This window comes from Microcaecilia unicolor, chromosome 1 (genome assembly GCF_901765095.1).
Source record: "Microcaecilia unicolor chromosome 1, aMicUni1.1, whole genome shotgun sequence".
In the NCBI taxonomy this organism is placed as follows: domain Eukaryota; kingdom Metazoa; phylum Chordata; class Amphibia; order Gymnophiona; family Siphonopidae; genus Microcaecilia; species Microcaecilia unicolor.
The window spans coordinates 321,514,654-321,540,992 of NC_044031.1; the positions used below are offsets into that span (position 1 = coordinate 321,514,654).

Here is a 26,339-nt window from a genome sequence, read left to right on the forward strand (position 1 = left end):
TCACTTTTCTCCATATTAACCTTAAACCCCGCACAAGCCTCAAACTCATCCATAATCTCCAATATCTTGGGCAGCGATTGCTCTGGATCTACCACATACATCAACACATCGTCAGCAAATAGTGCTAATCTATGTTCTCTCCCCCCCCCCACCCACCCTAACTCCTCTCAAATCTGGATGTTGGCGTATTACCTCCGTCAAAGGCTCCATATATAACGCAAACAGAAGGGGAGAGAGCGGGCATCCCTGTCTGGTCCCTCTCTCTATGGGAAAGAAGCTTGTGTACCCCCCCGTTTATCCTGAGACAAGCCCTTGGACAATCATATAGAGCTGCCAGTCACCTACAAAAATTCTCCCCCAAGCCCATGCGTTCCAACACAGCCCGAAGAAATCCCCAACTGACCCTATTCAAAGGCCTTCTCCGCATCTATGGCCAAGAGTCCCATCCCCTATCTCCCCTCTGCGCTTCCCATATCAGGTGTAAAGTGCGCCGAATATTATCTCCCACCTGCTTTCTAGGGATAAACCCCGCCTGATCCCCACTCACTAATTTGGGTAATACCCTAGCCAATCTATTAGCCAGCACCTTTGCCACAATCTTCGCGTCCACATTTAATAACGAAATGGGCCTATATGATCCACACTGCGTTAGGTCTTTCCCTGGCTTGGGGATAATCACCAACCTCGCCTCAGACATAGACCTGGGAAGGCCCATCCCCTCCAAGACTCCGTTTCCCACTCTCACTAATAAATCACTCACTTCCTTCACATAATATTTATAAAATCTCCCTGAATATCCATCCAATCCGGGGGCTTTCCCATTTGGCAACCTCTTAATCACAACCTGAACCTCCCCCAATCTAATAGGCTCTCCGATTCTAGCCCTCTCCTCTTTGCCCATCTTCTGTAAGGGGATCCTATCCAAGTAATGGGCCCAACCTCCTCTATATCACCCCCCTCTGCTCCATACAACTCCATATAATACTTCAAAAAACATTCCCCTATATCCCTATCTGTATACTTTCACCCCTCCCCCTCCACTTGTATCTTTTGGATATTAGAACGCCCCTTTCTTACCCTCAAATATCTTGCTAACATTTTGCTAGATTTGTTTGCGAACTCAAAAAAACTGTTGCTTTAATTTATCTAATATAATAATTTGCACTTCCAACGTTCCAATGTCTCTGACTGCGTTCGTAACCATCTCCTGACGTCACTCTCCCACAGTAGAAGCCTGCTTGGCTGACGTCAGGAGATGCTACAATTCGAAGCCAGGAAGTGCGCGACCCAAAAAAACAAAACCAGGGCTGAGACATTGATGTACAGCAAACTTCTGACAAACTGTCACACAACTTAGCGCGGGAGCACGAAACGCGTAAGCCGCTATAGCACTCGACATTCAGACACTGACAGCCCGTTTCCGAAAGGTGCTCCCCTTCACTATTGCCAGCGCAGCACCAGGTAACAAGTTTAAACAACAACCAGCACTAACGAAGGGGAGGGGCGGGAAAGAGCACCGAAGAGGAAGGCCGGTAACGGACTGCCCCCCCTCCTACTCTTCCTCTCTGAGGTGCTTATTTTAAGCAGTTTGTGCACCTTGCAAGTTTCCATGCATTAGCACCTACAAATTTCCATCCCCTTGGGGTGAGCAGGACCTGGCAGACGCCCCTTCAAATAAGTGAACAAGCTCCACAAATCGACCCCTCTGCCCAGGCCTGGAACCGCAGGCCTCACTTACCCGGACGCTCTGCTTTCCAGCTTGAGCGTCAGGGCCTCCTCTATGAAGCGGTTGTTCAAATCCAGCACGATCATGGCGGCAGCGGCGGGGAGAGACTGAGCGACAGAAACGGGGGAAGAATCGCCGACACTCCAGGTCCGCCCTGCACCGGCCGCTCTTTGCACACGCACAATTTCCGCCCCGCACTCACTTTCCTTCACACACCCCCAAAAGCCACCACCCCTACCAGTCAAACCCCAAATCACACATCACCCAAACTAGCCCAGTCTCATGCACACACCCCTCTGCTTCCTTTCGCAACAGAAAAAAAAAAAAAAAAAAAAAAAAAAGAGTGAACTCTGTAACGCACTCTTTCACACACAGACACACACACACTCTCTCTCTCTGACACACAAAGTTTCTTTTCCTGACTCACCCACACACTCTGTCACTCACACACAGACACTGTCTCTTTGAAACACACACAAAGATTGTGTGTCTCTCACACACAGAAACAATGTGTTACCCCAGATCACACATCCCCCAAACTAGCCCATTATCATGCACACACCCCTCTGCTTCCTCTCGCAGAGGCCACCCTGAGGCGGAGGGGGTGCTGAGACCAGGGGGGAATGGGGGGACACCCCCCCAAAGTAGCCCATTCTCATGCACACATCCCTCTACTTCCTCTCACCGTGGCCACCCTGAGGCGGAGGAGGTGCTGAGACCAGGGGAGGAATGGGGGGGGGGGAGGAATAAGGGGGAGAGGGGGTCTCACACACACTCTGTCTCTCTCAGACATCGAACACTCTCTTTTAATGTCTCAACCACCCACACACAGTTTTCTATCATAAACACACAGACTGTCTCTCTCATACACACAATGTGTCTTCGTCTCACACACACTGTCTCTCTTTCTCTCACTGTGTCACACAAAAGCAGGAAACAACAGAATAGGGACAACACAGAAACAGTGAGATTAAAACTCAGGAAAATTACATGGTGGACAGCCTGTGAGCGGAAAGGTAAAATTATGTATAATCATACCTGATAATTTTCTTTCCATTAATCATAGCTGATCAATCCATAGACTGGTGGGTTGTGTCCATCTACCAGCAGGTGGAGATAGAGAGCAAACTTTTGACTCCCTATATGTGGTCATGTGCTGCCGGAAACTCCTCAGTATGTCGATATCAAAGCTCCATCCGCAGGACTCAGCACTTAGAGAATTACACCCACGAAGGGACACTCTGCCCAGCTCACCACCGCCGAAACGGGGAGGGGAAATAACCCAGCTCATCCCCACACAAGTGGGGGAGGGGAATCCGTGCAGCTCATCCCCGCGGAGCGGGGGAGGGACACCACACCCGCCGATGCGGGGGGATCTGGCTTATCCTGCAACCGCAACCGCGGGAGGAGCTGACTGACCCTAACACCGCCGAAGCGGGAGGGGTACAAAGCTGCCCTACAGCCGCACGAAGCGGGAGGGAGTGCCGGCAGAATTTTAAGTCTCAATCCAGCCCCGCAAAACGGAGGGGAGAGGAATGCAGCAGCTCACTGTAACACAAACTCGTCTTAACTCTTGAAGAATCCAAGTGAAAAAAAAAAACTTGAACACGAAGTCTTTCTGAAGTAACTGAAGACTAAACTTGAACCTGAAATGCAACCAGAATAAAAACAGTACAGATATCTGGGAGGGGCTATGGATTGATCAGCTATGATTAATGGAAAGAAAATTATCAGGTATGATTATACATAATTTTACCTTCCATATCATCAAGCTGATCAATCCATAGACTGGTGGGATGTACCGAAGCAGTACTCACCCAGGGCGGGACATTGAAATCCCTGACCTCAACACTGAAGCTCCAAACCGGGCCTCCGCCCGTGCAGCCACAGTCAAACGGTAATGCTTGGAGAATGTATGAGCCGAAGCCCAAGTTGCCGCCTTGCATATCTCTTCCAAGGAGACGGATCCGGCCTCTGCCATCGAGGCCGCCTGAGCTCTCGTGGAGTGAGCCTTCAGCTGGATAGGCGGCACCTTCCCCACGGCCACATAAGCCGCTGCAATGGCTTCCTTGACCCATCTTGCCACTGTAGGCTTAGCAGCCTGCAGACCCTTACGAGGACCTGCAAACAGGACAAACAGATGATCCGATTTCCGGAAATCATTGGTCACTTCCAAGTATCTGATGATGACTCATCTCACATCCAGATATTTAAGAGCAGAGTACTCCTCTGGGTAGTCCTCCCTACGAAAGGAAGGGAGACAGAGCTGCTGATTCACATGGAAGCGAGAAACAATCTTGGGCAGGAAGGAAGGCACTGTGCGAATAGTCACTCCTGCCTCAGTGAACTGCAGAAAAGGCTCTCGACATGAGAGCGCCTGGAGCTCGGAAACTCTTCTGGCTGAAGTGATAGCCACCAAAAAGACTGCTTTCAACGTCAGGTCTTTCAGAGATGCCCTCGACAAGGGTTCAAAAGGCGGCTTCTGCAATGCTCTTAGTACCAGGTTGAGATTCCACGCAGGCACCACTGAGTGCAGAGGAGGGCGCAGGTGATTAACTCCCTTGAGAAAGCGCACCACATCTGGCTGCGAAGCCAGGGAAGCACCCTTCAGGCGGCCCCTGAAGCAAGCCAGAGCCGCTACCTGGACTTTAAGGGAACTGAGCGACAGGCCTTTCTCCAGACCTTCTTGCAGGAACGCCAACACTGAAGAAATTGGAGCAGTGAAGGGAGAAAGTGAGCCTGCTTCACACCACGCTGCAAAGATACGCCAAACCCTGGCGTAAGCAGTAGAGGTAGAGCGCTTCCTCGCTCTCAGCATAGTGGCGATGACCTTGTCTGAGAAGCCCTTCTTCCTCAGACGCTGCCGCTCAATAGCCAGGCCGTAAGACCAAAGGGGGAGGGATCCTCCATCACCACGGGACCCTGATGTAACAGGCCCTGCTCCACTGGCAGCCGCAGAGGATCGTCGACTGAGAGCCTGATCAAGTCCGCATACCAGGGACGCCTGGGCCAATCCGGACCCACCAGGATTACCCTGCCGGGATGCTTTGCCACCCGGTCTAGCATCCTGCCCAACATGGGCCAGGGCGGGAACACATAGAGAAGCTCTTGTGTCGGCCACTGTTGGAGAAGAGCATCTACTCCCAGGGATCGAGGGTCCCGTCCTCTGCTGAAAAAGCGCGGCACTTGGCAATTGGCCGATGACGCCATCAGATCTAGGCTCGGCTGGCCCCAGCGCTTCGTGATGTCCAAGAACGCCTGAGCAGATAGCTGCCACTCTCCGGGCTCCAAGGTATGGCGACTGAGAAAGTCTGCCTTGACATTCATGACTCCGGCAATGTGGGCCGCTGAAAGCTGCTCCAAGTTCGCTTCCGCCCACTGGCAAAGATTCATAGCCTCCTTGGCTAGAGGGGCGCTCTTGGTACCTCCCTGGCGGTTGACATAGGCCACAGCCGTGGCATTGTCCGACAGGACCCGTACAGGCTTCAACACCAGTACCGGGATGAACTCCAAAAGCGCCAACCGAATGGCTCTGAGTTCCAGGAGGTTGATAGACCACTTTGCCTCTGCAGGAGACCAGAGCCCCTGCGCTGTCCTTCCCAAGCAGTGGGCTCCCCAGCCCGACAACGAGGCGTCCGTCGTGAAGACAATCCACTCTGGGGTTACCAGAGGCATTCCCGCAGACAACTTGTCTGTCTGCATCCACCAGCTCAGCGCCTTGCGCACTGCTGGGTCCAAGGGAAGGTGCACAGCATAATCCTCCGACATCGGAGTCCAGCGCTGCAGCAAAGAGTGTTGAAGTGGTCTCATATGAGCCCTGGCCCAGGGCACAACTTCCATCGTGGCCGTCATAGAGCCCAACAGCTGCACATAGTCCCAAGCCCGAAGGGGAGAGGCTACTAGGAACTGGTCCACCTGAGCCTGAAGTTTGACAATCCGATTGTCTGGCAGGAACACTCTGCCCACTTGGGTGTCGAATCGAACTCCCAGGTACTCCAGGGACTGAGTCGGGCGCAGCTGGCTCTTCTCCCAGTTGATGATCCATCCCAGGGAGCTCAAAAGAGCAACTACCCGGTCCACAGCTTTGCCGCACTCTGCATAGAGGGGGCTCGGATCAACTAGTCGTCCAGATAAGGATGGACTTGTACCCCTTCCTTTCGTAGGAAGGCCGTGATGACCACCATTACTTTGGAAAAGGTCCGCGGAGCAGTAGCCAACCCGAAAGGGAGGGCTCTGAACTGGAAGTGTCGTCCCAGGACTGCAAAACGCAGAAAGCGTTGATGAGGAGGCCAGATGGGAATATGCAGGTACGCTTCCTTGATGTCCAAGGATGCCAGGAACTCTCCTGCCTTCACTGCCGCTATAACAGAGCGGAGAGTCTCCATGCGAAAGTGCCGCACTTTCAAGGCCCGATTGACCCCTTTGAGGTCGAGGATAGGCCGTACAGAACCTCCTTTCTTTGGTACCACAAAGTAAATGGAGTAACGTCCCTTGCCAAGCTGACTTTCTGGCACCGGAACGACCGCGCCCAGGCGGATCAGATTGTCCAAAGTCTGCTGCACTGCCACAGCTTTGACCGGAGACTTGCAGGGAGAGAGTACAAACCCGTCTTTTAAGGGTCGGCAGAACTCTAGTTTGTAGCCGTCTCTGATGACTTCCAGCACCCACGCGTCTGAAGTTATTGTGGTCCACTCGCCCAGAAACGAGGACAGCCGTCCTCCAATCTGCACTGGGGCGTGGACCAAGACCCCGTCATTGGGTACGAGACCCTGGGGGAGGACCGGAGGGAGCACCTCCGGGACGGCGGTCTCTGCGAAAGGAATGCTGCTTGGGGGAGAAGTTCCTCTTGAAGGAAGAGGGGGCAGAGGAACCCGACTTGCCCGGGCGGTACCGACGGGCTTCCTGCAACCGTCCTCTGGAGGTACCGGGACGAGTACTAGCCCGAGCCCTGACCTCTGGTAATTTCTTGCCCTTAGACGTGCCGAGATCGGTCACGATTTTGTCCAGCTCGACCCCAAAGAGCAGCTTGCCTTTAAAAGGCAACCTAGCCAGGCGGGATTTAGAGGCGTGGTCAGCAGACCAATGTTTCAGCCAAAGCCACCGCTGCGCAGAGATTGTCTGAGCCATGCCTTTCGCTGAGGCCCTCAAGACATCATACAGCAAGTCTGCCAAATAGGCTAAGCCCGATTCCAGGGCCGGCCAATCAGCCCTCAAGGAATGATCCGAGGGGGAAGCCCGCTGCACCATAGTCAGGCACGCCCTGGCCACATAGGAGCCGCAAACTGAGGCCTGCAAACTTAAAGCAGCCGCCTCAAAGGACGACCTTAAGGCCGCCTCCAATCTTCTGTCTTGGGCGTCCTTTAGGGCCGTGCCACCTTCCACCGGCAACGCCGTTTTCTTAGTCACCGCAGTGATTAAAGAATCCACGGTAGGCCACAGATAGACGTTCACTCACAGCCAAAGGATAGAGGCGGGACATAGCCCTAGCCACTTTAAGGCTCGCTTCTGGGACATCCCATTGAGCCGAAATTAAGGTGTGCATGGCATCATGCACGTGGAAGGTTCTAGGCGGGCGCTTCGTCCCCAGCATAACGGCAGAGCCAACAGGGGCTGAGGGAGAGACGTCCTCCGGAGAGGAAATCTTCAAAGTGTCCATGGCCTGTAACAACAGGTTGGGCAAATCCTCTGGGCTAAAAAGCCGCGCTGCAGAGGGGTCATCCGCTCCATCCGAGCGGGGATCCGTCTCCTCCAAGGAATCCGCAAAGGACCGTTGGGAGACCTCAGACACGCTGCCCTCATCTACATCGGAGGAGACAAATTCCTCCAAGGCCTGGGAATCAACCCGAGGGCGTTTACCTCTGGGAACCTCAACCTCTTTACCAGATGAGGGAGCAGGGGCAGCGTTGTGCATGAGGAAGGCCTGATGCAGCAGCAAAACAAACTCGGGGGAGAAACCCCCCAGACTGTGCACTTCCGCAGCCTGGGCAACAGCCCTAGACGCACCCTCAACCGGCGCTCGCAATAGCGTGGGAGAGACATGCTGCGCATCCAAAATGGCGTCCGGCGCGAAACTCCGCGAAGGAGCCGCGCGGGAAGAACGGCTCTTAACTTTAGCCGCTTCTGTGCCGTCGCCCAAATTAAGGGCGTTCATGGCATTAATGTCTCCAACCTCAAGGGCGGCCCAAGAAGAAGCCGTCCGAGCCGCGTGGCCGGCCAAGATGGCGGAGGCGAGGAGCGGGGGATGGGCGTTTATGGCGGGAAAAACCGCCACGCCGGAGGAAGGACCGGGACATTCATCGGTCACGAAACTGTCACCCAACAAGGGTGAATCAGGCTTTAAGACCCCCGCATCCCCTCTAGAAGCGCTCAAGCGACCCGGGGAGCGACCTTTTGCGCCCTCGCCCTCCGACGCCATATGCCACGAGGAGAAGAATCGGGGAACCCCCCTGCCCGCTATAAAAAGGTAAAAATTACCTGCTGTCCGCTCCGAGTTGTAACGACCTGGTGTCCCAGTGAGTAGCTGCAATAGACGCTTAAATAAACGTCGAAATAAACGCCTTTAAGGACGTTCAAAAATTTTTTTTTTTTTTTAACGGAGCCAGCGGGAGGGGGGAGAAAAGGAGGGACCTGGCACCACCAGGTTTGCACTTGCTCAAAAGAGCCCTCAACCCCAGGCACTCAACAAAACCTAAAAATTAGGCTTGGAGGCCTAGCCAGAGCTGCTGCTGTGTGTGACCACCACCTGCTGAGATAGAGAACATACTGAGGAGTTTCCGGCAGCACATGACCACATATAGGGAGGCAAAAGTTTGCTCTCTATCTCCACCTGCTGGTAGATGGACACAACCCACCAGTCTATGGATTGATCAGCTTGATGATATGGAAACAGCCATCACTCAAGACAGAGACAAAGGACAACGTGGTGCAACACAACGTGGTGCAACACACCAGGTAAACAACTGAAAAAAAAAAAAACCAGAGTGAACTCTGTATCGCACTCTCTTTCTTTCACACACACACACTCACACACTCACTCTGTGACACATTAAGTTTCTTATGTCTCACCCACACACACACTGCTTACTCTCAGTTTTTTAAAAATAAAATACATAGAAGTTTAAAAAAACACGATATAACTCATTATATACCATAATTTATGGTAATGGTTCCCCCTTAACAACATAATTGCAAATACAAAATCATTTTCCTAGCGCCCGTTTCATTTCTTTCAGAAACGGGCCTTTTTTTTTTTTACTAGTAGCACATACTCCACCTCCTCCATCTGCATTTGCAACTATTCTCCTCTCACCTCCCTTAACTCCTTCCAAACCCATGTGTCCGGATTCCTCTTGTGCAATTGTTCCAGGTGTAACAACCTCGTCCGCATTTCCAAAGAATGCTTCCCCCTCTCTCGCTTCCTATGGGAACCCCATTTGATCAAAACCCTTGCACTACTACCTTTAATACATCCCAGAGAGTTGAGTCAGACACTTCTCCATTATCGTTGAATTGTCTAAATTCCTGGATAGCTCGTCAGACATCCTCCTTTATAACCTCATCTCCCAAAAAAGAGTCTCATTCAGTCTCCATCCCCCCCCCCCCCCCCCCCCCCACCCGCGTTCTTCCAATCCCGTACCCTGCAATTTAACCCAAGTTGGGGCATGATCTGAAACTCTAATTGTTTCTATTTCTGCCCCCCCCCCCCCCCCCCCACCATATGCCACGCATTACGATGGACCCATATCCCATCAAGCCTTGAATATATCTGCGCTGCATGGGAGTAAAAGGTGTAATCTCGCTGGACTCCATGTAACTACCTCCAACAATCCACCACCTCTAACCCTTTCATGAGCTGCAACAAGGCTTTTCTCCCAGATCCACTTTGATAACCTCCCCCTTTTGAGTGATCCAACCTAGCATCTGGGCCCAAGTTGAACCCCCCCACCACCACTATATGACCCCCCACAAAACCAACAGTTCCTCCTTTAGTTTTCGAAAAAATTCCCCAATCCCCATTTGGCGCATAGATATTAATCAGCGTTAGTTCCTTGCCCTCCAGCCAGCCTCTTAGAGCCACACATCTCCCTTCCTTATCCCTAATCACTTGTCCAGTTACAAACCCACAGTTTTGCCTAATTAAGATAGCTATCCCCCCACCCTCTTTACCCCACCCCCTGATGAGTCACCACTTCTTGAAACAATGGTGTTTACCATACATGTACCTCAATATCACCTTGTTCATACCGGAATTGACTAATGCCGTTTACGGTACTATGTAAGCCACATTGAGCCTGCAAAAAGGTGGGAAAATGTGAGATACAAATGTAACAAAATAAAATAAATAAAATACTGCCTACGACGTAGCATATGGGTGTCTCTTGGTCTCAAGTGGGTCTCTTGTAGAAATATAACCTCGCAGTTCAACTCCCTAATTCTTTTAAACACTCTACCGTTTCCCATGATTGTTAATTCATTTACATTCCATGTACCTATCACCAAAGCCACCCCTTCCCCACCTCCCCAACCCTGTTTCTCCTGCACACACACCCCCCACTACCCTCCCCAACCCCCCTTCCCTCCCCCCACTAATGCCGGACTCACCAACCCAAAGACCAGCCAATAACCAAGGAAATGACTCACAAACCCAGGGCCAAAACACTCTCCCTACTCACACAGCTCCTGGATCACTGCCCGACAGTTGACAACTAGATCAGACTCAGGAATTCCCTTAAAACGCAGATTATTCCTTCGAGATCTGTTCTCCAGGTCTTCCAGCTGCTCCTTAACACTTTGAAGATCATCATGGCCATCTGTGAGCGCTTGCCGCACCGAACCCACTTCCTTTTTTAGTATCTCTACCTCCTCTTCCACCTCACCAACCCTAGAGCCCAAATCTCTCAGTTCCGCATGAATATCTCAGAGCCATATGGATATCCCTCCTAATTCCAGCAAAATCCTCCTTCAAATCCTGGAGCCATGCATGTACAGCTCTATCCACTGGCCCCCCCCATCTCAAAGTCTCTCTCCGCCAGCCGTCCAGGCCTCGCCGGGTCCCCCGCCCCCACCACTTCTGCAAAACAGCGTCTCGCGCCCTGCTGCTCCCTGATCCCCAGTAGCACAGGACCTGCACCTCCAGCTACCTCAGCCTCCAAAGCTTCCACTTCAGCCCCCACAGCTATCTTCGCCAACAGGCACTCCAGGCCCCTCTGCTTGCCCTGGTCTCCTCCTCTAAACCCACAGTTCCGCCAGCCATGCTCACCTCTGGGGCGTCTTCAGATTCTCGTGGATCTCCCCTCTCCCTCTTCCGACATGGTGACCCCGCCCCTGCTACTCAGCCGGTTCAGCTATCAACATCACCGGGGCCTCCTTATCACCAATAGGGCTCACCTCAACGCCAGCCTTGCCAGCCTGCTCCAAGCGCCGTGCACCCGACGGCGCCGCCGCCATTTTAGCTGAGCCCCGCTCCAACCCCGCTGGCATCGCTGCAGTTTCACCGCTGGGGTCACTAAAATCAAACTTTTCAAGCCCCTTCTTCAGGGGCATCTTTTCCAATTCTGCTTGACACTTTTTCTCCTTCAAAACTTCAACTGGGAAGGGGTTAAAGCGTTACTGCTTGCTTGCCCTGACCGAGCTCGTCGTTCAAGCTGCCATCACTCTGCGTGACATCACTTCCTCCTATTTATTTTTTTTAACAGTAACGAAAAACTGTAACGGACAACGTTGCTCTCCATAAAACAAAACGTCAGTAAAAAAAAAAAAAAACAACAACAATAAAGAGTACCAGGGCGGGTCTTGGGCCGGTCCGGAGGGACTAAAGGAAAGCAAATTAGCAGGTAAGGCCTAATTTCTCCTTCCTTAGCGTCCCTCCAGATCGGCCCAGCAAGTGACTGATGGGAAGTAAAGCAGTAAACTCATGGGCAGGACACCAGAAACCCGCTGTGAGAACATGTGCACCAAATACTGAATCCTGACGACTCAGCACATTCAACCTGTAATGTTAGTAAAGGAATGCAAAGACTACCAGTTGCCACCCTGCAGATCTCCAAGGGCAGAATCAAAGTACGCTCAGCCCACGAAGCAGTCTGTCCTCTGGTAGAGTGCGCTTTTACCCCATTAGGAATTGGTTTACCTGCCAAGAGGTAAGCGGGCCCGATCATCTCCTTAAGCCACTAGACAAAATTGGCTTAGACGCTGCCAATCCTTTCCGAGTTCCCCCAATGAGCACGAACGCTCGGTCTACCTGAAGTCTGCCGTAGTCTTCAAATAATGTTTAAGTGCTCGTCTAACGTCCAGACACTTTAGACGACGTTACTCCTCTGACCCGGAAGAAGAGCTGAGCACCAGCAGCACGAAAGACTGAGCCACATGAAAACATGAGAGGACCTTGGGAAGAAAGGAAAGAACCGACCGCAACACTACACGGTTGGTCGCAAACTCCAAAAACGGAGGCTTACACAATAGCGCCTGCAACTCTGACACTCTCCTAGCCGAAGCAATGGCGCAAAAAAAAAAGTTCCTTAACAGTCAGATCCTTCAGAGAACAGGAAGTCAAAGGCTCAAGCAGAGAACGAGAGAGCCGCCAAAACCTGATTAAGATCCCACAACGGAAAAATTACCCGAGTGGGAGGCCACATAATTCCCACTCCCCTTAGGAACCTAAGCACATCTGTACTCGACCTCTAAAGCAGGACAGGGCTGCTAGCTGCACTTTAAGAGAGGGCAACACTAAACCTTTGTCCATTCCCCTCTGTAAAAAAAAATCCAGAATCTGCGTTGAGGCCCTAAATGGAGCAATATTCAGATCTCATCATACCTCAAAAATTCTCCAGGTCCAAACATAATTAAGAGAAGTGGAACGTCACCGAGACCAGAGCACAGTGGAAACTACACTAAGCGAGTACCCTCTCAGTCAACTTCGCCCGCTCAAGGGCCAGGCTGTTAGACAAAACTGAACGGGGTTCGGATGTGCCAGTAGTCCCTGGACCAGCAATCCAGAATCCTCCAGAAACTTGAGTGGACTCGAGAAGGATGTTCTGCAGATCCGCGTGCCAAGGCCTGCGAGGCTAGTCCAGAGCTATCACAATCACCCGACCTCTGTGAGACTCTACCCTTTGAATTAGTTGACCCAACAGAGGCCACGGTGGAAAGGCATACAGCAGGCCTTCCGGCCAAGGCTGAAGAGCATCGATTCCTAGAGCCTTCAAATCTTTCCGGAGACTGAAGAACATGGGAACCTTCGCATTGGACGCCGAGGCAAACGGATCCATGACCGGCGACCCCCAGCAATGCACCACTAACTGGAACACAGCGTCACTGAGAGCCCACTCCCCAGGATCCAGGGTGTTGCAACTGAGAAAGTCCGCCTGGACATTTTCTGCTTCTGCTATGTGAGCCGCTGATAGGACCTGTAGATGCAACTCCGCCCAGCTCATGAGCTGAGCTGTCTCCTATTCCAACCTGAGACTTCTGGTGCCTCCCTGATGGCTGACGTATGCCACAGCTGTTGCGTTGTTGGACAATATGTGCACAGCATGACCCTCCAGAAGCAGACAAAACGCTTGGAGGGCCAAACGAACCACTCTGGTCTCCAATAGATTGATCGACCATGCTGACTCTAAAGTGTCCACAGACCCGGCACATACTGGCCCTGACAATGGGCCCCCCCCCCCCTTCAGACTGGCATCTATCATGACCACTATCCAAGGTGGAGCATCTAAGGGCATTCCTTTGGTCAGGTTGAGGGTTCGACGCCACCACCGAAGACTGCTGCGCTCCTGTGATGATAATGGAAGCCTCCATAGGAGGGTCTCTCTGCGGCGACCATCTGAACGAAGAGCCCTGGAACCCATCTACTGGCACTGTATTAAGCATTGTGACCTTTCTTTAAAGGAATGAACAAACATGTGGATAAAGGTGAGCTGGTCGATATTGTGTATCTGGATTTTCAAAACGTGTTTGACAAAGTACCTCATGAAAGACTGCAGAGGAAATTGGAGAATCATGGGATAGGAGGTAGTGTTTTATTGTGGATTAAAAACTGGTTAGAGAAAACACAGTAGGGTTAAATGGTCAGTATACTCAATGGAGAAGGGTTGATAGTGGGGATCCGCAGGGGTCTGTGCTGGGACCACTGCTTTTTAACTATTTATAAATGATCTAGATATGGGAATAACTAGTAAGATAATTAAATTTGCTGACAACACAAAAGACATTCAAAGTTCTTAAATTGCAAGAGAACTGTGAAAAATTGCAAGAGGATTGTATGAGACAAATGGCAGATGATGTCTAAGGTGAGCCAGTGCAAATGTGATGCGAATGGGAAAAGAGGAACCCAAATTATAGCTAAATGATGTAAGGTTTCACATTAGGAGTCACCGACCAGGAAATGGATCTAGGTGTTATCGTTAGCGATACATGGCGAAGAAAGCAAATAGAATGTTATGTATTATTAGGAAAGGAATGGAAAACAAAAATGGGGATGTTATAATGCCTTTATCGCTCAATGGTGCGACCGCACCTTGAATACTGTGTGCAATTCTCACCGTATCTCAAAAAAGTACAGAGAAGGGCAACAAAAATGATAAAGGGGATGAGACGACTTCCCTATAAGGAAAGGCTGAAACAGCTAGTGCTCTTTAGCTTGGAGAAAAGATGGCTAAGGGAGATATGATAAGAGGGCTATAAAACAACGAGTGGAGTGGAACGGGTACAAGTGAATCGCTTGTTTACTCGTTCCAAAAATACTATGACAAGGGGGCATGCAATGAAGCTACAAGGTAGTAAATTTAAAACGAATCAGAGAAAATATTTCTTCATTCAACGTGTAATTAAACTCTGGAATTCACTGTCAGAGAATGTTTTAAAAGCAGTTAACTTAGCGGAGTTTAAAAAAGTTTGGATATCTTCCTAAAAGAAAAGTCCATAAGCCATTATTAAAGATGGATTTGGGAAAATCCACTGCTTATTTCTAGGATAAACAGCATAAATATATTGTACTGTTTTGGGATCTTGCCAGGTACTTGTGACCTGGATTGGCCACTGATGGAAACAGGATGCTGAGCTTGATGGACCTTCGGTCTGTCGCAGTATGGCAATGCTTATGTTCAAAGGTAACACTTCAAAATATGATCTGTGTAGTCTAATTTCCTACATAAAAAAAATTGAGAAATATTATTCCACATTAGGGTAGGCATTAAATTTTACTTTCTTACGTCTCTCCGTCGAGCCCATCCTCCTTTTCAATAATTGTGACAGTCTGATTGAAAACCGCATCTTGGAACACATTTCCCTGAAATGACAAAAATAAATGCAGAGATTGTTAATACACTTCCATGAAAAACAAAAGGCATTCAGCTAATCAGAAATATTTAACTTTAGACTAAAGATTAAAGTGCAATTCAGAAACACATACCATCTGCAGTCTGTTGATCTAGGTTCAAAGAATTATGGAAACCATGCACTCTCTTCTGTTTGGAACATTTGCCAAAGAACTCTTTCCTAGACAGCTTCAAAAGGCTGTACTGCCACAGTTGCACTAGCTTCATGCTGACTCAGTTTCAAAAGTTACAGCACAGATCCATTTTAACAGAGGAAATAGCATGATGATCTAAACATCATTGCCAACAGCCTTAGTTTTCTGGTCTGCTGCACACCGAAAATCCCCACCCAAAAAAAAATCCGATATTCAGCTGGTGGCAGGCAGCACTTTCACTGCCTGCTGCCGGCATTCAACCTGGATATTCAATGCTAGGCTGTTTCTGGTGACCAGCAACATCCAGGTTTTTCAATGCTAGCTCACACACAACTGGTTAAGTTGATATTCAGACTTAACCGGCTATGGCTTAGCAGGCAAAGACAGGTCTGCTAATTTTATGCAGCCTTATTTGGCTGCTAAGCCTGGCCAGTTAAGTCCAAACATCAGGACTTAAATGGTCATGCCCCCAAAATGCTGCTGAAAATGATTAGTTACCTGCCAAGACACAATTTAACCAGCCGTTCCCAGCTGGTTAACTCACGCTAAATAATCAGATCCAATGTAGCTGCCAGTACCAAGTAAATTAAGGAGCAAGTGTAGGACAATACAAATTAAATTGTGACACAAACAAAATGATCTACTTTATTACTAGAGCTAAGAAATTCACCCAACTACATTTCTAACAGGTAGAAGAGTTCTTAGTTGTGACAGCAAAAAATGTTATTAGGACATCATCATCAGTACCATACAAGTGGCTAGAAAAACACAACTAGTAATTGTGCATTACCCAACCCCAGAAAACTAAAGCTGCTTACATTTCCATCCTTATAATTCAGATTAATAACCAATCCAAATGGCCGACCACCCATAGGCTCAGCAGGTATGAAGGAGTATTCAAATGTAGCTTGTCGCTGGGGTGGCACCACTGTGTTCAAATACAATGCTGTAAAATTCTGAATGTAGAACTGGTAGTCTTGTGGATACCGGAATGAGGCATCTAGCGATTCAACAACAAAATCTTCTGGACCTTTGTTGGTGAAGCCAACCAAGAACTTCACAATGTTATTTGCTGGGAAATCTAAAGAGAAGAATTTGTAGAATGTTATCCACAAACACTAACTACTATCAAATAATAAGATGGGCAAAAATCCCAACACTGCAGATCACAGACCTGTTTCTTCCACTACCCAAAAGAATTCAAAAACTGATAAAAGGTTTAATTTCAGGATAAATCACAAATAAATTTACTTACATGTTAATTCAAATACATTCCAAATGTAAAGTTGGATACTTTGCTCTATGACTGGGCCCGCCACCATTCCAGTGGGGGGGTCTCTGGCTGTACCATAATTATACACCTGAAAACCAGGCTTATCTGTGACCCTCCAGGACTGGAGTTAACACACTGCAATAGAGTTTACAACCAATCAGAACAATCTGGCTTTCCCCATGTATTGTTAAGTCAGGACTTAAATCAGGCATGGATGTTTTTTTTTTTTTGTTTGTTTTTAAATGAGCAAGCAAAAGAGTAGAAGAGAAAGTTCCAAGAACTACCAGAAGTTCACAAAAAGCTTTTATTCTCCAGTCAAGAGTTGCATAAACAATCCAGACCTAACACAGACTGTTTCGGCAACATGCCTTCCTGAGGGGTCACTACTATACAAATAAACAAACACAAATAAATGATTAGGCAAAATTTTTGCAAATATAAATATATTTAAAAAAATATATAAAAAGGAGTGAACCATATGTACCTAAAACATGCGCATGTCTTACAGACAATAGTGTAGAAAGAACACCAATAATGTTATCAACACTAGAAATATATGTGAATAAGTAAAATGAAAAGAAAGGAAAAGAGTGCAAGCATGTGCATAGAAAATTAAAAAGTTGTGCTAAAATAGAACAGTAAGAATGAGAAAAAAATATATGAACAACAAAGTTAGGGTAGATAAAAATGAAGAAAAGTACCTTTGTGTAAATACAAAAAAATATGGAGAATAACCTTATGAGAATCAATTAAATGTTAATCATCATAACAGAGTATTATCAATAATACAAAAATCCAGAGAAATAGACATATTGCCCCTATGTAATTATATTGTAAAATAAATAAACTGCATAATGAAAAAACAGATACATGATAAACAATATGATCTAAAACCAACGGAACATATGGTGCGAGTGTGTCTGTGTGTGAGATGAGTGTGTGCAAGTGCGTATGTGAGAGTGTGTTTCACACAGATACAGTGTGTGCGAGAGAGTGTGTGTGAGACACAGACTCTCTGTGAGACTGAGTGTATGAGACCAAGAGAGTGTGTGAGTGACTGAGTGACACATAGAGATTGAATGTGACACAGTGTGAGACAGTGTGTGAGAGTGAGAGAAAGACTGACTGTGAGAGAAAGAGTGTGTGTGTGTGTGTGTGTGTGACAGAGATCTCTCCCCCCCCCCCCTCTGGTGTCAGGCCCCCCTCCCTCCCTCTCTCTGGTGTCAGGCCCCCCCCCCCCTCTCTCTCTGGTGTCTGAGCGTTACTGTGCAGGACGCTGAGCTCTGGCTGTGCTTCAAGGAACTGACCAATCCTATTTAATAGAATGCACCTCCAACATTCTGAAGCTGAAAAACCTCATGTGGTTGGTCACTTCTGCTTGTGACAAACCCGGAAGTACGTGATGTCATTTCAGGAGATGGATGCAGATAGCAGGAATGCCTCAGCCATGCAGTCAGCTTCAGAATGTTGGAGGTGCGTTTTATTATATATGAAGATAAGTTCCTACACATGTAATGTTAGTACTCAGATTGTTTATATATTTTGGTATTTATTTACTGGTAGTTTACAGTGGGATTTTTTTTCTATACAAATTATTTCTCTAGCATAACCAAGGCTATGGTGACTCTCTTCGGAGGAGCAAGATCTCCATAGTGACCATGCCCAGTGATGACAGGAATCTCACATTACCAAAAAGAGATCTAAACTAATAATTCACTCAAATCCACTCTAAGGACCATTCAAAGGAGCTCCTTAGTCGCGCTCCTTTGTCAGCGTGACAAGAAGGTGCTTGCTCTCCGGCACTTGCCTACCCTTCTTCACCTCACGCCCTTGAGCAAATTCACCTTGGGGGGGGGGGGGGGGGGGTGGAGGAAGAGAAGCAGTAGTCCAGGGTCAGGAAAGAGGTGGATATAGAATCTGGAAGGGTCCCAGAGATAACAGGGCACAGTGAGATGGAACAGCAATAGAAGTAAAGCCTTTCAACTCGCTTCCAGCACTTGCCTGCCCTTCACCTTGCACCCTCAAGTGATGTCACCTGGGGGAGGGCGGGGCACAAGGCAAGCAGTAGTCCAGGGTCAGGACTGTCACCTGCTGTACAGTATTGATTTGTAGTTTGTATTGATTTTACTCTGATTAACCAATCATCCAGATGAAGATGGACCTGAACTCCTTTTCTGAATACAGCCACAGCCATTACCCCATAACCTTGCAGAAGTTGGGGCCATGCCAAAAAGAAAGGATTGGAACTGGTAGTGTTGACTTACAACAGTGCACTTCAGAAAACTAATATGGGCGAATACAGCTCCTTGAGATCCAGAGCTGTGAAGAACTTCACAGAGAGCACATAAAAAAAAAAAAGAAAAGACAGAAAGCAAAGTCTCCATCCTGAGAGAGATCTGGAGAAAACAGCTTGCCCTGTCAAATCCAGAACGTGCTGAAAGAAGCCTTCTTTATCGGGTCTGCCCTATTCATCCTTGGGGTTAGCAACTTCTAAATGTGGCTAACATGGCTGCCTTTTTGGAGGTTCTATGTAGGAGTTTCCCACTGCCTTAGGCAGTGGAAAACTCCTACATAGAACCTGTTCTTACCATCTCCAGAACACAATGGTCAGCCACTCAGGGTCTACTAACTGAAAAATATGGGACAGCTGACCATCTGTTGCATAGAGGAGTGGAACCCCAACATATCGTTGAGCTCCTCTAGAGATTCCTGTGGCTTTCTGACCTCAGGAACCTCTAAGAAAAGGACGACTATCTACTTAGGTCTAGGCAGTATATAAATAATGAAAATAAATACTTTGGAACCTTGAGCATTGAGAGGCATTTACTTTGCCTGGGCAGTAATATCTAGCCTCTCTGAAAATAGGTCTTCCTGTGAACGAACAAGAATCAGCCGTTGACTTGAACTTCAACAATCTCTGCATCTTTGCTCCATTCACATCCTTCAAATCCTCTCCAAAAAGCAGCTTCCCTAAAAGGGAAGCTTTCTAAGGTATTTTGGAGCCTGCATCTGTGGACCAATTTGGCAGCTGTGAAGGAAATAGCCATAGACGGCTAAATGCCAGCAGACGTTTTAAAAAAAGGTTCCAGAGGAGATCCGGGAAATTATAGACCAGTGAGTCTGACGTCGGTGCCAGGCAAAATGATAGAGACTATGATAAAGACCAAAATTACAGAGCATATTCAAAAGCTTGAATTAATGAGACAAAGCCAGCATGGATTTAGTGAAGGGATATCTTGCCTCAATCTATTACATTTCTTTGAAGGGGTGAAAAAACATGTGGATAAAGGTGAGCCAGTTGATATTGTGTATATGGATTTTCAGAAGGCGTTTCACAGAATACCTCATGAAAGACTCCAGAGGAAATTGGAGAGTCATGAGATAGGAGGTACTGTCCTATTCTGGATTAAAAACTGGTTAAAAGATAGAACACAGGAATGGGGTTAAATGGTAAGTATTTTTAATGGAGAAGGGTAGATAGTGGGGTTCCCCAGGGGTCTGTGCTGGGACTGCTGCTTTTTTTTTTTTTTCAAATTTGTTTTATTATTTTCCATTAGAAACATAACAGTATCCACACTATATCCTTGTACAGAGATTAGAACTTCTCTTTCAACTAACACGTTTCCAACTATTACCCCCCCTCCCCTATTATATTCCCCCCTCTTAGGTAGTTTTGTGACCAATTCTCTTTAGACTTATCCATGTGACACATTGATCAGGAGTGTCCGAGAGGATAACCACTGTTCATAGGGATTCCACGTTTCATGGTGCTGCGGAATACGGCCAGTGCGTAAAGCTGTTAACTTCGACATCAGATGAATATAGTCTAATTTCCGCAACACTGACCGCAGTTCCGGAAGTGTGGGTTGCTTCCATGCCGCAGCCAGCACCAATTTGGCGGCCACAAATAGCTGTGCGGCAAAGCGGTGCATGGAATTAGGAATTCCTGCAGGTCTAAAGTGGAGTAAGCAGTAGTCCATTCTCATCGGATAGTTCGCTCCTGTAACTTCACCCAGAAACTTCAAAATCTCCCCCCAGTACTCCTGCGCATGCTTGCATGCCCACCACACGAGTCATATCCCCCACTACCCTACATTGCCTCCAACACAGAGCTGACCCAGTTTTAAACATTTTAACCAAGCGATGGGGAGTATAGTACCAGCTATATAATATTTTATGACCGTTTTCAATTAGGGCACTGGACACCGAGACTGCTAGCAGAGATCTAAGTGCCACTTTCCACTGAGGCTTTGTATAGGTTTCCCCCATGGCCTTCTCCCATCTTGATAAGTATCGCTCCACTAGGTTAGCATGTAGAAGTAGTGCCCTATATATTCTTGAGATGCTACCCCTTCCTCCTCCCTTCATCAGCCCCTCCTCCAATTTAGTTTCCGGTAGCTTTAACTGGGACTGCTGCTTTTTAACATTTATAAATGATCTAGAGATGGGAGTAACTAATGAGGTAATTATATCTGCTGACTACACAAAGTTATTCAAAGCTGTTAAATCGCGGGAGGATTGTGAAAAATTACAAGAGGACCGTACAAGACTGGGAGACTGGGCGTCTAAATGGCAGATGACGTTTAATGTGAGCAAGTGCAAAGTGATGCATGTGGGAAAGAGAAACCCGAATTATAGCTAAGTCATGCAAGGTTCCATGTTACGAGTCACCGACCAAGAAAGGGATCTAGGTGTTGTCAATGATATGCTGAAACCTTCTGCTCAGTGTGCTGCTGCGGTTAAGAAAGCAAATAGAATGTTAGGTATTATTAGGAAAGGAATGGAAAACAAAAATGAGGATGTTATAATGCCTTTGTATAGCTCCATGGTGCGAACGCACCTCGAATATTGTGTTCAATTCTGGTCGCCGCATCTCAAAAAAAAAAATATATAGTGGAATTAGAAAAGGTACAGAGAAGGGTGACAAAAATGATAAAGGGGATGGGATGGCGGCCAGGGCTCTTCAGCTTGGAGAAAAGACAGCTGAGGGGAGATATGATAGAGGTCTAATAGAGTGGAGTGGAACGGGTAGACGTGAAGCGTCTGTTTATGCTTTCCAAAAATACTAGGACTAGGGGGCATGTGATGAAGCTACAAAGTAATAAATTTAAAACGAATCGGGGCATGTGATGAAGCTACAAAGTAATAAATTTAAAACGAATCGGAGAAACCTTTTCTTCACTCAACATGTAATTGAACTCTGGAATACGTTGCCAGAGAATGTAGTAAAGGTTGTTAGCTTAGCAGAGTTTAAAAAAGGTTTGGGCGGCTTCCTAAAGGAAAAGTCCATAGACCATTATTAAATTGGGCTTGGGGAAAATCCACTATTTCTGGGATAAGCAGTATAAAATGTTTTGTACTTTTTGGGGATCTTACCAGGTATTTGTGACCTGGATTGGCCACTGTTGGAAACAGGATGCTGGGCTTGATGGACCTTTGGTCTGTCCCAGTATGGCAATACTTATATACTTCGATCATCCTCTGGAGCCATCTTCCATGTGCTAGAACCAGCGCAAACATGCTCTGGATACATAAGAACTAGAGATGGTTGCCTGTAGCCCCAGTTCTTCTACCTCAAAGGCTTGTTTCAGCAAAGACTCAAGCTTGCAATTCTGCATATCATTCCACACTAACATCTTCTACAAGATTAGCAGTCATCTTTGTGACAGCTTAGAACATAAGTAAGAACATAATAGCAGCCATACTTGGTCAGGCCAATGGTCCATATAGCCCAGTATCCAGTTTCCCCAAACAGTGGCCAAGACAGGTCACAAGTACCTGGCAGAAGCCTAATTAGCAGCAACATCCCATGCTACCAATCCTGGGGCAAGTAGTTGCTTCCCCATGTTTGTCTCCAGGAATTTGTCCAAACCTTTTTTAAACCCAGATATGCTAGCCGCTTTTACTACATCCTCCGGCAAAGAGTTCCTGAGCTGTCAAAAGGATCCACTTTTGGCAAGATTAGCTTTTTTTTCTCTTCCAGAACCAATGGGTACAGTTTGCACAAGGTCCTGCCAACTAAGACAGGCTTCAGGAACCTCCCTCTCCTGCCGAGATAATTGCTGTAAATTACTAACTGCGCTGGAAATGCTCTGGCGGTCTTATAGATTCCCTCCAAAATGGGATCCCCATAGCTCCAACCAGGAGTTCAGAAATAGGTATGGTCTCCAATACTAGAGAAATCATTCCTGCTAGTTCTTCCCTCCAGAAGAAAAACTACCATGGGATCACTGATGACCTTTTGCCAACCACACTTTCTGCACCGAGTCACTCAGATCCCATACCAGATGCCAGCAACTACATCTCCCAATCCTCCAATCAAGGTCTCTCAGTGTTAAAAGGCCCTTCAGGCCCAAGATGCTTTCTGACCTCCTGTGCCACAACTCCCCCCCCCCCCCCACCCCCACCCCAAAAAGACTGCATGACCTCCAACACATCCAAGGCAGTACCCAGAAAATTCTGCAAAAGGCAGCCATTCTGCTTGGAGCTCAACATCTAGGCTGCGGAACAGGGCCGTCTATCTTGCACTTTTTTCTGCCACCATGCAGTTCTGAGCAGCACCCAAAGCCATTTGTTTCATTATTGCTCTACCTTAACCAATCCCAGTGCAAGCTCCTCTGCAGTCCAAATTGCAAGACCTTGATGTGTTTTTGAATTTATTTTTAAGAGGAACATTAGAAGAGAAAAACAAGCAGAACAGGAAGGAAGACTGCCAAACCTGGTGTGGTCCACCTGGGCAGGGGAGGGACCTGGACTCCTACAGGTATCCTAAAGCGTGGCTATCCCACGGCAGGATCCTGGATTCCTCCAACCTTTCGTATTCAACTGGGTGACCAGACTGGCCCTCTGCTGCATGGCATGCCCGTCACCATTCGCTGAAGACAGGAAATTGATGAGATCATGCAGCATGGTGCTCTTTATAGGGCAGAACTCTCAGGTCTGTCTCCATCTGCTGGCTGAAAGGCATCACCTACATGCTGTGACTGAAAAGTAATGGTATTGCTATGCAGACAACTCCCTCTTATCTTGCAGAAATTTAACAAATGATTTTCAGCTCTCTTCCACACCTAGATCTACTTCATAGCAAGTGGTTCACACGGCAATCTGTGTCCTGTTCTACATGTTACCTCTGCAATGCTGTCATTCCAGATATGCAACACCACCAAATCATTAAATCCTATGGAGTAATGTCCATGCCAAAGGCTGTTACTTACCTTCTCCTTTAACAAACAGGATAGTTGTATCAGCATTAGGTGAGGCCTTGGGTTCCCCTGATGTTAAATCTTCCTCATCATCTTTTTCTTCAGTCTAGGACAAAATAGACAACAGTCAAAATGGGAGGAAAGGGAAGGGAGGGGGGAGAAAGAGAGAGTACAATCCTTTTCTACTGAAATGAGAAAGAACTTAATTTGATCAGATGTGATACAAACCAGAATTGCTCTTCCTTGAAGTCACCATTACAAGAAGATTAAATGAAATCACTTCAGAAATAAGCTTCAAGACAAGACAATACAGCATGCTCAGGGTAGTGGTACTTAGGCAGTTAGTTACAAAGTTGCTGCATCATTTTATCTTGACTGTTCTATAAGAAAAAAGAAATCCTTGGTTTGTATTTATGAACTTGAAACCTATGTTGTTGTTTTTTTTAAGGTACACGGTTAGCTAGCTGACCAAGTTTTTTGGTATTATCCAGTAAGGCTGCTGCGTACACAAATGTATGCAAGTACTTTTGATTAAAGACATACAAACAGAACAGGAAATAGACAATACAGAACCACATTTTTAGAACCGGTTGCCTCTGAAGCAAACTGATGAATAAGACTTTCTGGAACAGTTAAATCATTTTTGGTAAATCAAGTAATACAGTATGAGATCTGAATTTCTGTACTGATGTTTGGGCTTATGCTATGGCCAATGTTTGGCAGTTAAGCTTTATGACAAAGAAGTGCAGGAGCAATGACATTTAGCTTGTATGTGATAGGGTAAAGGGAAGAGGTTGATGTGCACAAACCAGGGAATAGACCTCCAATTTCACTACATTGAGATCCTCAATATTACAAACTGGTGGCCAAAGCCAGAGGGCGATGATACTTCTATTGACTGTTAATGAGGTCTCAACTGCAATAGTGCTATCTTTATCAAGATACAAAAAACTAGAAGTGGTCCAGAGGAAAACAACCAAAATGGGGTAAGGTCTTCAGACTTAAGAACCTAAAAAAAAAAGAGAGAGAAAGAGAGAGAGAAAAGAGAAAGAGAGAGAATGAATGAGACCTTTCAAGTATTTAAATAGTTGTATGGTATTAATGAACATACAAAGGAAAGGAAGCTGTACAATTAGAGAACATAAGAAGCCTGAAGTGCAACATTAAGAACTTACTCCATGGAAGGGGTGATAAGATGGTGATAAAATTTGGGAGGGGGGGGGGGTGCTGGAGTGGGTTATACACTATATACTTGAATGTGCTGTTCACCGCCGTTGCCTTGACTTTCTTTCATCTCAAGCTATTCTTGATCCACGTCAATCTGGCTTTCACCCCCTTCATTCTACTGAAACAGCGCTTGCTAAAGTCTCCAATGATCTGTTCCTGGCCAGATCCAAAGGTCTCTATTCTATCCTCATCCTTCTTGATCTATCTGCTCTTTTTGTGCCTACTCCTTGATAAGCTGTCCTCACTTGGATTTCAGGGCTCTGTTCTTTCCTGGTTTTCTTCTTATCTCTCCCAGTGTACCTTTAGTGTAAACTCTAGTGGATCCTCCTCTACTTCTATCCCACTGTCAGTTGGTGTACCTCAGGGATCTGTCCTGGGACCTCTTCTTTTCTCCATCTATACTTCTTCCCTTGGTACTCTGATCTCATCCCATGGTTTTCAGTATCATCTTTATGCTGATGACTCCCAGAGCTACCTCTCCACACCTGAAATCTCAGAAGAAATCCAGGCCAAAGTATCAGCCTGCCTGTCTGACATTGCTGCCTGGATGTCTCACCGCCAGCTGAAACTAAACATGCCCAAGACTGAGCTTCTCATCTTTCCCCCTAAACCAACCTCTCCTCCTCCCCCATTCTCTATTTCTGTGGATAACACTCTCATCCTTCCTGTCTCATCAGCTCGTAACCTTGGGGTCATCTTAGACTCCTCCCTCTCTGCACATACTCAGCAGACTGCTAAAACCTGTCGTTTCTTTCTCTATAATATCACCAAAATTCACCCTTTCCTTTCTGAGCACACTACCAGAGCCCTCATCCACACTTTATCACCTCTCGCTTAGACGATTGCAACTTGCTTCTCACAGGTCTCCCACTTAGCCATCTCTCTCCTCTTCAATCTGTTCAAAATTCCGCCAGTGTCGTTATGCTCATATTAGCCCTCTCCTCAAGTCACTTCACTGGCTTCCTATCCGTTTCCGCATACAGTTCAAACTCCTCTTATTGACCTATAAGTGCATTCACTCTGCAGCTCCTCAGTACCTCTCCACTCTCATCTCTTCCTACATTCCTCCCTGGGAACTCTGTTCACTGGGTAAATCTCTCTTATCTGCACCCTTCTCCTCCACTGCTAACTCCAGACTCCATTCCTTTTATCTTGCTGCACCATATGCCTGGAATAGACTTCCTGAGCCGGTACGTCAAGCTCCATCTCTGGCCATCTTCAAATCTAAGCTAAAAGCCCACCTTTTTGATGCTGCTTTTAACTCCTAACTCTTATTTTATCATCCTCACTTTAATATTCTCTTATCTCTTGTTTGTCCTGTTTGTCTGTCCTAATTAGACTGTAAGCTCTATTGAGCAGGGACTGTCTCTTCATGTTCAAGTGTACAGCGCTGCGTACGTCTACCGTGTTTCCCCGAAAATAGGGCATCCCCATAAAATA

General features: G+C 47.2%; 1 protein-coding gene across 1 annotated transcript in view; it reads right to left on the minus strand.

Moving 5' to 3' along the window:
* Positions 1 to 26,339, minus strand: part of SSR1 (signal sequence receptor subunit 1) — a 116,294-nt gene that overhangs the window by 47,558 nt on the left and 42,397 nt on the right. Inside the window, exons 3-5 of the mRNA XM_030208837.1 lie at positions 23,685 to 23,778; positions 16,016 to 16,278; positions 14,938 to 15,014 (exon numbers count right to left, since the gene is read on the minus strand). Coding sequence (XP_030064697.1) covers positions 14,938 to 15,014; positions 16,016 to 16,278; positions 23,685 to 23,778 — 434 coding nt within the window. The remainder of the gene's footprint in view (positions 1 to 14,937; positions 15,015 to 16,015; positions 16,279 to 23,684; positions 23,779 to 26,339) is intronic.